At 42.3% G+C, this 13,935-nt stretch overlaps 1 protein-coding gene across 1 annotated transcript; it reads left to right on the plus strand.

Annotated features, from left to right (window-relative positions):
• Positions 1–635: 635 nt before the first annotated feature.
• On the plus strand, positions 636–9,231 carry LOC128413521 (polycystin family receptor for egg jelly-like). The gene has a single exon (XM_053387556.1). The coding sequence runs from the start codon at positions 700–702 to the stop codon at positions 8,356–8,358; it is 7,659 nt and encodes a 2,552-aa protein (XP_053243531.1). The 5' UTR covers positions 636–699; the 3' UTR covers positions 8,359–9,231.
• The last annotated feature ends 4,704 nt before the right edge of the window (positions 9,232–13,935 follow it).

Genomic DNA, 13,935 nt, shown 5'->3' on the forward strand with positions numbered 1-13,935 from the left:
AAAAGATGGATCGAACTGCGCGTGCCGCAGGGAGAGCAGCTAATCAGCCACAAAGAAACACACACACAAGAAAACTCTTTTGCTCCTTCTTCAGCCGCTGCCCTGCAAGGAGAAGTTATTTAGGCTACATTTCTGTGTGATGCGTTGTATACTCAGTGGTTCTGCCAAAGACTCCATAGGAAGAGTTGGCTTGAAAGAAAAGAGAGGCGATCTTTTACCCAAAAGCCAACAGGTAGCAGTTGTAATATGTTCCCATTTCTCATGGGGTAATTTATAGAGAAAATTCAAGATCTGGGATTTCCAGTGTTTATGGGATTCATAAGATATAGAGATAAGCATACATGCTATTTAGATGGAATATAATCATGGGAAATAATCACTCAAGCTCCAGTTTTATCACAGTCATTGCCTTTTCAAAATTAAAGTCCTACCAAACATTCTCCATTAAAATTCTAATAGATACATCTGGGCAACATGGCAATAACACGGTTTATACAAATCCAGGGTAATGTGAGGACTATGAAGAGGAGTGTGGGATTCAACCACAGAAAAAGACAAGGACTATTGTGGCCATATTGAAAATGGGCATGAGTTGCCTAAGGCAACAGCGGAAAGGTTCTAGAATCCATGCAGACTTTCTTTTTGTGCTGTTGCTAGGAGATAACTGTTACTCCTGAGTCAGGTTTCTTTTTCCTGTCAATGATGAGGTACCTTTTATGTCATGTCTTCCTCTTCTGCTGTTCATGTTGCTTGCAATACCAAGTGGCAGCTCCTCTTGATCTCCTTCCACCACCATTGTTAGTCACTTGTTCAAAGCCAGAAAATCGTGTTTATCAACGTCAAGATAACGAACTCCAGGTTTCATGTCTGTGGGATGAATACATTGAATTGTGCTACTCAAGAGCACAAGGAGTGAATTCTAAAAAGAGAGAGACAGACTTACAACCCGCTCCTCATTGCCACTGGTACCGAGATTCCATCCTGGTAAACAGTACAGATAACTGGCTAGGTGAGTTGGTGCTGGGTCAAGGCCTGCCAGGGGAAGGTCCCTATCCACCATGGGCTTATAGTCGGATCACAGTACAGTGTACATCAACTTTGTGCTCTGCGCCCTTGTGCTTTCACCACAACCTGAGCATTGAGGTTACCGGGCAAGATGTTCGACTTTTCCTGCTCTGGCCACGCACCCTTCCAGTTTTTGAATGGCAGCCAGTGCACCTGGGTTGGTGCGCACGCCTTAAGAGTTCCTCATGGAGCTATCGCTTCAGGAGCCGAGGGGGTAGTCCAGAAGATCTCCTCATTCCCAGCAACCAGCACAGTGAACCACTTCCATTCGCTGGCTACCCTAATGCAGAATTGTACCAGGTCTGCGCATCGTACTATAGCTACCACCTGACTGTATGCTATCCCCATCGTGGATTCTATACCGCTTCAGTCAGTGTTCAGCATCGACCTCTGATCAGCCTTAGCATAGAATTATATGTGGAGCCTGCCCTCTTGCATGTCTTTAGTGTACATTCCAAATTGCTGAGCCACCCACATGGGACAATCAGCCTTTCCTGGAGTCTTCTACAGCTCAGCCAAGGAATAGTAGCTTATAAACTATTAAGCACGCATGATACAAGAGAGTGGTCTCACTTCTACAATTACAACCATTTTGCTCTACGCAGCAATTTCTGTGCTGTTCCCATACCATATCACTCCAAGGAGAAGGTGGTGGCCAGTGTCTATTTTCGTACTAATGAGAAGATGCCTGAACAACTGGCAGGAAAACTTGATTTCTTTAATGAGACTTTGATTTTCAGAGCAAGCACTGGAGCCGCAACTTATCTCACACTCAATCCACAGAAAACTAGAAGAGGCATCTACATTTTTAGCCATACATTGGGATTGTACTATTCTACACAGGAAGACAGCACTCCTCCTACCACTAGGAAGGGCTACAGCTCCCACTATATCTTTTACGAGGAGCAGAGCCTCTGTTACCTGATCATTGTTGAATTCATGCAGCTGCAATTGTCCAAGTTCAGCATCCATGTGTATCTGAATCGGAAAGGGACTTTGTTCAGGTCTCTAGGTGAAAAAGATATTGAAGTTCGCGTTTTCAATAACAGTTCTCCTGAAGACAATTTGGTCTCTATTGTGTGGTTTATTCCTGTGCAACATCCACTGCTGCAGTGTGAGTGGACCTTCAACCTTCAACTTTTTGATTCTAGAGGCGAGTACCCAGTTCAGAACTATACTTTCACCTACATAAATCATGTCAAAAATGCAATGCAATTCATTTCTGATTCTTTCTTAACTTTCAACTCTGCCCTCTTCACTGGTTTTGTAGCAAAGGTGAAATGCATTGGAAATGGACTAATGCCAACTATTTTAAAAGCCACAGTCAACACTTATGCTTCAAAGGCCCTCAGATTTAGCATAGCTTGCCATCAAAAACCCTGTTCTATTAAGGAAATTAGTATCCAGAAGCCAGACGCTTCTCAGCGTGTGGTGTATTATACCCAAGGAACAGAGTTTACTCTGGCTGCTGATACACATATCACTTGTCCAGGTCCTAATCAAACAAATGTCATTTGGAACATCTATAAAGTTCCAGATCTGACTACTACACCAGATTGGTCAAAACCTTTTAATCCACCTAGCATTGGAAGAAGAAATTCCACCATATTAAAAGTACCTGGTCCTGTCTTAGATAATGGCTTGTATCTCTTTAATTTTACAATGAATTTAACCTCTTTGGATACATGGAAGAGCATGGAAGGATCTGATTCGCTGTTTGTCAAGATTGGATCGGATACCTTTGTGGCTGTCATTGCTGGAGGCAGTGTCCGGACAGTTGGATTTTCTGATGAGTGGATACTTAATGGATCTGCATACTACAATGGTGAGGCAGTCCAACCCTCTAAAGGGCTGTCCTTTACGTGGTATTGCAGCAAACAAAAAACAGACTACACATCAATGACTCTAAGTGAAAACGGGAAATGTCATCCAGATCAGGTAGATTTAAAATGGATCACATGCTCTGTTCCAGTTCAAAGAGTGCAACCTGAAACACTTCAAGGAAATAATGTGTACTATTTTCGCCTGGTGGTTCAAAATGGTAGCAGAATAGCTCAGACGGAACAAATAGTACATGTGCAAGCTCCTCTTGCCATAATCCTAAATGTCACATGTATTGAAAATTGTGGTGAGTCAGTAATTTCAACAGAAAGATTTTGTCTTTCTGGCAAATGCCTAAATTGCAGAAGTGGCAAATCTCTCTATTACTGGTCACTTTACTCAGCACAGTCCAGTGAAATAAATTTTGATTGGTCTTCAAAAAGTGCAACTGGAAGATCCAATCCATATCTGCATATAAATGCTTATGCATTTGTATCCATGGCAGAGCAGTCATTTACATTTAGTCTGAAAGTCACCACAAAGGAGGGACAGTCAGCCATCTACGAATATTCTTTTTATGTGAATGGCCCACCTCAGATAGGAAAGTGTGTTATCAATCCAAAGATAGGCATGGCATTCCTAACAAAATTCATCATTCAGTGCAGTGGATTTGAAGACAAAAATGGACCTCTTACATATAAAGTGATAGCATCATCAAATCAAATCAAAACCAGTGCCGCATCTTCAGTAGAGAATAATGTTTTGGGAATAATAGTGTATGCTGGTCATGAGCCTAAAACTCCTCGTTCTTTTCTTCCAGTTGGTATACCATCTCAGAACTCTACCTTAATCATATATGTTCAAGTGTATGATGCCCTCGGAGCATCTTCTCAGGTAATATTACAAGCAACTGTGTATGATCAAAGAAAAAATAAACCAACTCGTGTTGTTCAGCATGATCTACACGGTTTAATCAGTGGACCAACCGCTCCTATGACAACTTTGCTTGCAGCTAAAGATTACTTTAATATAGGTTATTTTGTATATATGGTGGCCTCTGTATTAAATAATATAGAGACTTTGCCAACCAATCAAGGCTCTAAAACTGATTTGCGACAAATCCTTCTTAATATAACTACGAGGATACCTACAACTGATGTTCTGAAAATAACCCAAGTGATTTTGAGTATTTGTCAGGTAACACATGAAACTACTGAAGTAAACAGGGAATCACAACTGCTTGCAGTCAGAAAACTAAGAGAGGTCAGTGAAGCTCTCAAAAGGCTCAGGGCCAAAGACTTAGGTTCTAAGGAAGCAGAGATCCTTGGCAATGGTATATTTATCGGGTTGTCCAGTGTGTTGAGCGCTTCTCTCTTGAACCATGGAAATGTCAATGCCAATGCAATTAAAGAAACCATTTCAGTGACAGATATATTAGCAGATCTAGTCTTACAAGGTAAAGTCCCTGGGGAGCAAGAAACTAACATGGAGACTGAAATCTGGGCCATGCATTTACGGAAAGATGAGAAATGGGATGTTTCAGGAACTTTCTCTGACAGACAATATTGCAGGAACTGCTTTTATACTGAACTGAAAAAGAGTAATCATGCTGAATTACAGGTAGATGCTGTGGTATCCACTGTTCTTTATGAATTTGACAGAAATCCCTTTCCATGGTTGCTTTATACAGAAGATATTGGAACAATGGTGACTGGATTAAAAATGACAGGAACCAAAGCTAACGGTGACGTAATCAGTATCACACCTCATGTGGTTGAAATGATCATGGCTAGAAAAGAGGAGGCCATCTTTGACTTGACAATAGGACCAGACAAAAATCTCCCTAAAACAACTGGTGGCTTTAGTTTTGAAGTAGAAAGAAGCTCCAAAGATATTTTTATCCAGATTGTGTCTAAAATAAATATTACTTTCCATGTCTTTATATACCTAGGCCACAATATCAGCCACCCCCCTGTAGCTGTGTATGCTGCTTCCCATTCCAGTCCTCCTACACCAACTAAAATGGATACTAATGTCACTGATTGTGCAGTTAAGGCTCCATATATCCTTTGTCTTCCTCAGTCATTGCTTTGGTCTCTTTTCCAGAGCAATAGAGCAGACAGACTGAATATCTCTGTTGTCTTACAATCACATCCAATTGTCAGAGACCAAACCACAAAGATAGTTCGCATTGCTCATTTTGCAGCAGCCTGCCTAGACCTGGATGGAATTCAGAACCAGTGGAAAGAAGGGAGTTGCCATCTTGGCCCTCAGACCACCTATTCCAAGATACATTGCATCTGTAAAGCAAAAGAGCGCAGCAGAAGAACAGCCAACCCCAGGCCATCAAGGACCCCAGGACTTGGTATCCAATTTTTGGCTGCCAAAGTACTTTTATTTCCCAATCAAGTTGATATGAAAAGGTTCCTTTTAGCATCAAGTGGCCAAAATCCTGTAACAGGGTTGACAGTTCTTGCTATTTTTATAATCTACATCTCTTTGGCTATCTGGGTCATAAGAAAAGATAAAGCTGGCACCAGCGATCAGGTCATAGATTTGCCAGACAATGATCCCTTTCACGAGGTGAGGTATCTAGTCACAATATACACAGGAAGTCGTTTAAGATCAGGCACCAATGCTGATGTCTTCATTGAACTGATTGGCCAAAATGGGGCCAGTGATGTACATCATTTAAAACATCCACAGTTCCCAGGGATCTTCCAGGACGGATCCATTGACACCTTTCTCTTAACTACTGAGAGAGACTTAGGAAACATTTGTTCTCTTCATCTCTGGCGCAATAATCATGGCTTTGGTCCTAACTGGTTCTTAAGCCGAATCAAAGTACAAAACATGGATACTAAACAGTCATGGCTATTTATATGTAGGAAATGGTTTGATCCTGGCAGGGATGATTGCCAAATAGAAAGGTCATTTACTGTTACAAATCCCAGTGTACCCTTAAGCAAGACTGATTATTTTTGTATTATGATTAGCAATGACCTGTTCAAGAACCATCTTTGGCTGTCTGTCTTTGTTCATTTAGACGATGACTCTTTCAGCAGATTCCTCAGGCTGACTTGTTGCTTAGCAATACTGTTAAGCTCCCTGATGTTTAACACTATATTCTTCAACGATATTGACCAACATCTTTATTCAGTAGAACTACAGTATTTGAGATCTATAAAAATTGGAATAGAAAGTTCTTTGATTTCAGTTCCTGTGCAATTGGTTCTGGTAACCTTGTTTAAGCATTTATCAAAGAAACCTTCAGCCCACAATGCAGCTCAAGCTCAGCCAAAAGGAAGTTCCTCCTTTTCATCTGAAAACCTTTGTGAAGAAGGCAATTTAAAAGCTGCTCCGCCCTCAGAGATGAAGTCCCAGCAATTCCCCCACAGAGACACCAATTCCAGCAATAATGTTGCAGCAGAAAATGAAACATTTTCTGAGAAAATACATAAACCACAGTCTACTTGGTGGGTTCTATACATCGCCTGGATCATTGTGCTTTCTGTATCTGCTGTGCTCTCATTCTTCATTGTACTACTTGGCCAATCCTATTCCACTAAAACCTCTTTTGAGTGGTTAATAGCTTCCATTACCTCATTTTGCCTAACTGTGCTTTTCCTTGAGACCTTAAAGGTAGTTTTTTTTACAGCCTGGAATACCATTTATCCAAAATACTGCAGAAATATCCCGTGGACAAGATACCAAGATCTTAAGTTTAATGATAGAACTATCCCTGCAAACAAGATGAGACAGTTACATGATAACCTTGTCAAACTTAGAGCTTCAAAGAAATACCAACCAATTAAAGGCGAAGAGCTTATAATATTGAGGAAGAAAGCAACTGTTAAGAGTCTAGGTTATATTTTAGCAAAAAATATGGTCTGTCACTTTGTCTTTTTAGCTTTAATTTTAAAGTATACTCATCCTACAGAAACCACCAGTAGCTTTCACTACAATCGATTTATGCGTAAGAAATTTTCTCTTGGTTTATCTGAAGTAAATAAAGTAGAAGATATTTACAAATGGGTGAAAAATATCCTTCTGCCGTTGATACACAATGACTATCAACCAACCTATCTTTCAGAGACCTGGTCCAAAGTCCTTGGGTCGCCCAGAATGAGACAAATAAGAGGTATACATTCTGACAGGGCATGTACCTATTTACATAGCTTTCAAAAAGCATTTCTGACGGATATTCACTGTGTACACCGATATGGAGGTGACCCAGAAGATCAAGCTGACTACAATGGGTCGTGGTCAGCTCCAGTCAATCATCCAGCTGCCAACCCCACCAGCTTTTCAGGCTACACTTATGAACAAAGCATTGCTGAGTGGGAATATGAGTCATATGGAGAATTAAACAGCTACCCATCCAGAGGATACAGCTTTTATTTTTTCACAGGAGAACCACAAATAAATTCAACAGAAAGATTGGAGACTTTGGAAAGGAACACCTGGCTTGATCACAGGACCTGGGTAACTATTATTGAGCTGACCACTTTTAATCCAGATGCAGATCTGTTTTGCAGTATTTCTGTCATATTTGAATTTTCATATGTTGGCCCTCTTGTCAGCAGTGTATCAGTTCATTCTTATAAGCTCCCACTTTTAGCTGACCAAACCAGTAGTCAAGTTTTCTTATTTTTATGTATTGTAGCTATACTTATATTTTATATTGTGGATGAATATCGCATGCTGCGTCAAGAAAGGCTGAATTATATAAAAACAGCTGCCAATTTAATTAATTTTGGAATTAAGACATTCTGTCTAATTTTTTTGCTGCTGATTCTATTCAGACTTAAGCTTGCTTTTGAGTTAATACAGTTTTATTTGTATAATCAAGAAGAATTCATTCCCTTCCATGCAGCTGCTCATTTCGATCGAGTTGTCAGAACAATTAAGGCATTATTGGCTTTTTTCCTAGTTATGAAAACATACCGGTATCTCAGGTTTATGTTTGATGTCCGCTTGGCCCAAAAGTCATTGTTTGAAGCTCTTCCTACAATTACTAACTTGTCTGTAGGAGGGGCCATTTTTTTTTTGGCATATATGTCAGTTGGGTATTTAGGATTTGGCCAACATGAAGAAAGTTACCGTACTTTGCTTTATTCCTTTACTACTGTGTTATCTTACTGTGCCTTGGCATTTAGGGGTACTGAATTTGCAGCTGATAGGTTTCTGGCAGGTCTCTTCTTAACTTCCTTTTTGTTTGTGATGATTTGTGTTATCCTCAATTTATTGCAAGCTATTATGATTTCTGCTTATACGGAGGCAAAGAGATCTATCTATCCAGAACATGCACATGAAGCTGAAATGATGGATTTTGTGATCCAAAAGATCTATAGTGCATGGGTTTTTGTGACCACTGGTACAAGGACCACAACACGGACAGTCATGTTTAACAGAATGCTGTATGGAAAACAAAGAAAAAACTATGTGCAACAGTTTAAAAAGGAAGAATAATAATAGAATAATTGATAAATAGCTTACCTTCCAGTTTGAAAAAGAGATTGATAAGAAATTGATTAATTTCTGCAATGTTTTCCTATACATTTCTTATACATTTTCTTGCTATATCATCCAAATACCCAAACTTGCGTTAAGGTAACTTATCAGTCACCTTTCAGTGATCCCATCTCTGATATCTCTAGTGATTTCCATAATTACTGGCAGAAGACTTAGCAGTGAACATATACATTCTAAATATACACTGATTCAGTAATTTCAGGAACTTCTCAGCATGTACATATTTCTGCAGAGGAGCGAGAACCTCTAAAAAGATGGGGAACTGACCAGTTAAATGTGAAATAGATGTTGCCATGCTTGGGAAGCCTAGGGGATGTGTTTGGCACACAGCTGCTGAATTGTGGTTATTATCCAGCCTGTATCCCTACCACAAATTTACCTCAACAGCTCCAAAGTTTTCCAAATAAAGATGAGTGATAACCAGAGATAACCAGCAGCAGGATTCACTGCATATATAGAAACTTTTGGTGGTAATGGAATAGAAATGCTTTACACAGCATGCCTTCCTCTCTGAGTTTCACACTCAAATTTCATCATTTTCCAGGAAGCCAGTTTTCTGCGGCTGCATTCAGGTGTCTTAGTTTAACATTACCTAGTTGTTAACACAAGATAGTTACTCTATGTAGTTAGAAGTGTTTGTTCATACAATTAGTCTACACCTTTTCTTAAGAATTCCACTCTTATTGCACAATATATGTTTGATGTTTAAGAAGTTAAAGTGGGGTGGGGTTTTCTTTTTTAATGAAACCATAGTAAACATCCCTTCAGTGTTAACTTTTCCTGCTCATTTGAATAAATTCTATAGGTTTCACAAAATTTTGGTCTTTGACAATTCCTCCTTGAATTGTGTTTATTTCTTTAATTTACATAAAATAATAAAACATAATTAAAATAAGGTTACTTCTACCCATCTGACTGACACACAGTATTGCTCTGGAGAGGAATAGGTGGACTTGGGGCTTTAAAATTTCAGTGGCGCCTTGTGTGGTGCCAAATGTTGGTGCCCCCACTTTGCCTTCTGTTATTTATCATTGTTGCAGCACCCCTGCACCCCGTCTTTGCTCAGCACCCAGTGCGAGCAAATGGATTGGGCTCCCCTAAGTCTGCCCCTGCTGTTGTGGCTGTGCCCACTCCCTTTCATTCTGTCCCTGAGGGCTTGGCTGGGCGCTCTTCCTTCCTTTTCCTGCAATGGCAGATGTTTTCATACCCAGTGGCAGAGTGATAGAAGCCATGTGAAGCAGCTGTACTGTGCAGTGATGATAAGATTTGATACCTGATTATGAGACTTGAATTCAGCCTCCCAAATTTTACAAGTTGCTCTGCTAAAGTATAAATCTACTTAACACTAAGAAAACATAGGTTCAAAAGACAACAGCAAAACACTCCTTTCATGCTTAAGGGAAAATAGGAAGAACCGGTGAGGTTGACATCAATACAGTGGTACCTCGTGTTAAGTACTTAATTCGTTCCGGAGGTCCGTTCTTAACCTGAAACTGTTCTTAACCTGAAGCACCACTTTAGCTAGTGGAGCCTCCCGCTGCTGTTGCACAATTTCTGTTCTCATCCTGAAGCAAAGTTCTTAACCCGAGATACTATTTCTGGGTTAGCGGAGTCTGTAACCTGAAGCGTATGTAACCTGAAGCGGATGGAACCCGAGGTACCACTCTACCAGGAATGGTCCTAGAAAAGAGAACCGCTCCAGAGAAGCGGACACGGAGCAATGGATCCAAACTACAAGAAAAAAGATTCCACCTAAACATTAGGAAAAACTTCCTGACAGTAAGAGCTGTTTGACAGTGGAATTTGCTGCCAAGGAGTGTGGTGGAGTCTCCTTCTTTGGAGGTCTTTAAGCAGAGGCTTGACAACCATATGTCAGGAGTGCTCTGATGGTGTTTCCTGCTTGGCAGGGGGTTGGACTCGATGGCCCTTGTGGGCTCTTCCAACTCTATGATTCTATGATTCTAAGATAATCAAATGGTCTTTCCGTGAGCATTTAGAAAAAGATGCTGTGACTACTAAGACCCAGCATGGGTTTCTCAAAAATAAGTCCTGTCGTCTGATCACATTTCCTTTTTTGAATGAGTTACAAGCTGTCTTTGCATTCAGAGAAAGTTCCTAACTCACCAAGGGTTTGAGACCCATTGCCTGCCCTCACCTGTTTTAGCCAGCCAGTTGGGGTGTGTCCTCTGTCACACGCTGGCAGCTTCTAGGAGCCCCAGGTGAGAGCTAAGTGCAGGGTGGCGACACCAGAAGGAGCACAACATGCCCCCCACCAGAGGTACTGCCTCTCCCGTAACACCTTACACATTACTTTAGCTGCTGGATCACACATAAAACTCGAATGTTAAAAAGAAAAGCACAACACATTTGATGGCAATGGGGAGTGGAGTGAATGAAGCTGAAGGGATCGTTCTTGGGCCACAGCAATTTAAGGTTGCGTAGCTGAAGTTTTTGGGGGGCGGGTAGGTTGTTGGTTATGACAACTAAATGTTCCTCCAGAGCAGGGATGCCAACAGGATTTTGGGGGCCCAATAAACTCTTTGTAGATTGCCTTCCTCTGCTCACACATAGCAGACACCACAATCTATTGCAGAGTTTTCCCAACTTTTCATGGTGGTGATACACTTTTTAGACATGCATCATTTCATGACACAGCAATTCAGTTTTACTAGCAAACTGGAGGTTAAACTAATCCATAAGAGCTCGGGGAGCATTTGCACGACACACCCACACACTGCAGCCAACACACTAGTGTGTTGCAACACACAGTTTGGAAAGCTCTGATCTATTGGCAAGAACTTAGCCTACCTGACCTCATAAGGCTGTTGCAAAGCTAACAGGTGGAGGGAATAATGCATAGAACCTGGAGTTCCTGGTGGAAGAGCAAGATACAAATACATATTGCATGTCATGCAAAGCAAAATAAACAAGCACAAACCTTAGAAAAGCCTTGCTTTAATTGAAATGTTTCATAGTCCTGATGATGCAGGAAAATGAAGAAAGAAAAAAAAGCATTTTGCTAACCCTGAAGCACTGCAATATCAATGTTAAAACGTTGCAACTCTCTTGCAGTGATGGCAGTCCTGTGCTCGGGATTCTCATTATCTGTGTTATCCAACAAAGTCTGTACTGTATAGTCCAGTTCCAAAGTTCAATTGTCTTTTATGACTTCTGGGTGGTGACCCTTCAGGGCTCGGTAATCCAGTCAGGGAAAAAGGGAGGCAGACTGTGTTTGGAGCACCTTTTCTAGCCCTTTCCCTTTTTGGGGTGAGCAGAGTGGATCCTAAATAGGGCTGCTCAGTATTGCCTTAGAATCATAGAACTGCAGAGTTGGAAGGGACCTTGAGGACCATCCATTCCCCTGCAATGCAGGAATGTGCAGCTGCCCCATATGGTGCTCAAACCTGCGAATCTGGTGTTATCAGCACCGCACTCTAACCAGCTGAGCTACCCAGGCCTTTCCTGATTTTAAATTTGTATTCATTCTTTCTTTTGTATAGAGACTGGCCTGTTTGTCTTTTGTAGAACTCAGTGGACTCAGCGCTAACTGGGAATGCTTAGGTGGTGGTAGAGGCCAGGGGCAGCTTTTACCAGCTTAGGGTCCAATTAGGTCCTTATCCAGCTTATCTGGAGAGAGTGGACTTTGCCCCAGTTATCCATGGGGGCTAGACTACTGTAAGGCACTCTGCAGGCAGCTGCCTTTGAAGATCATCCAGAAATCTCAGTTGACGCAATTGTAGCCACCTGTCTACTGGTTGGAGCCAGATTGTCAGAAGTAAAGGTAAAGGACCCTTAGATGGTTGAGTCCAGTCAAATTTGACAATGGGGTGCAGGCCTCATCTCACTTCAGGCCGAGGGATCCGGCGTTTGTCCGCAGACAGCTTTCCAGGTCATGTGGCCAGCAGGACGAAACCACTTCTGGTGCAATAGAACACCGTGGCAAGGGCCAGAGTGCATGGTGATACGGAATGGGGGGGGGGGCATGTCTTCTTCACCTTCTTCTTCGCTACAATATATCCATTTATTTCCAATTGTCAATGTCAAAAGGGACTAAAATCTATAAAATTCATAGAAAATCAACGTGCCAATTTGCTCAATTTCTCTAGGACTCCATGACACCTCCCCTGTCCTCCATAATCCCTCAAGCAAGGTGTCAAGGCCCTAATCCTGTCAAATCACTCTGCCAAGCCTTTCCTCCAGGCAATGCCAGGTGGCAGACTACGTGTACATGGACCATTGTCTTCTCATCACCGGTACTTAGGATGTGCTTATCTGCGCATATCTCCAGCTCTGCATATTCCCCCTCCCTCCTCCATATGTTAATCCTGTGTAACCCAACCTCTTCTAAATGTATTCATGATGTAACTGGGATGTATTTTGCACTGTATTCTGGGACATGGAGGGAAATCTCAAAAGTTCATGTCACCCCTTTCTCGCTGTTCAATCTCGCCTTGAACCTGTTGCGCAATAAACTTGGATCTTCTGCAGTTTGCTCCTGTCTCCGGCTGAGCTCATTTTCCTCCGCAGGGACCCGCGGACCTAGTCCGACGAGCTGGGTGGCAGAGCAGCCTCGCACCCAGATTTTACCGTAACAATGGAAACGTTGTTTACCTTCCTGCTGCAATCGTACCTATTTACTCGCACTGGTATGCTTTCAAACTGCTAGGTTGTCAGGAGCTGGGACAAAGCAATGAGAGCTCACCCCATTGCATGGACTCGAACTGCTGACCTTCCACCGGCAAGCCCAAGAGACTCAGTGGTTTAGACCATAGTGCCAGCCACCCCCAGATGGTCAGAATACATATTGTACCAGTGTATTTCCAGACCCAATTCAAAGTCCTGGTGATTACCTTTAAATCCCTGAATGGTTTGGGCCTGGGTTACCTTACATTTTGCCTGCAGCTGTATCAACCTATGTGTACTCTATGATCTTGGAGGCCCCATTGAGATGTCTTCAAATAAAGATAAAAAGGTTGTTGGGCGCATGGAACAGGGCCATTTTGGCAGTGGCCCCAGAGTTATGGCATTCAGTCCCACATTAGATAAGGCAAGCCCCATCCCTCCGTATTCTCAAATGGGTCCCCCCACAAATACTTTATTATTTTCACTTATTTATATGAGAAACACGAAGCAACAATCAACATTCAGCAATTCCACCCAACCCCAGCAAAGGCAGCAGTTGACTACTTACAATTAACTTGTTCTATCAATGCTGGGGACGCGGGTGGCGCTGTGGGTAAAAGCCTCAGTGCCTAGGGCTTGCCGATCGAAAGGTCGGCGGTTCGAATCCCCGCGGCGGGGTGCGCTCCCGTTGTTCGGTCCCAGCGCCTGCCAACCTAGCAGTTCGAAAGCACCCCCGGGTGCAAGTAGATAAATAGGGACCGCTTACTAGCGGGAAGGTAAACGGCGTTTCCGTGTGCGGCTCTGGCTCGCCAGAGCAGCGATGTCACGCTGGCCACGTGACCCGGAAGTGTGGCCACGTGACCTGGCCACGTGACCCGGACAGCGCTGGCC

This window comes from Podarcis raffonei, chromosome 5 (assembly GCF_027172205.1).
Source record: "Podarcis raffonei isolate rPodRaf1 chromosome 5, rPodRaf1.pri, whole genome shotgun sequence".
Classification (NCBI taxonomy): domain Eukaryota; kingdom Metazoa; phylum Chordata; class Lepidosauria; order Squamata; family Lacertidae; genus Podarcis; species Podarcis raffonei.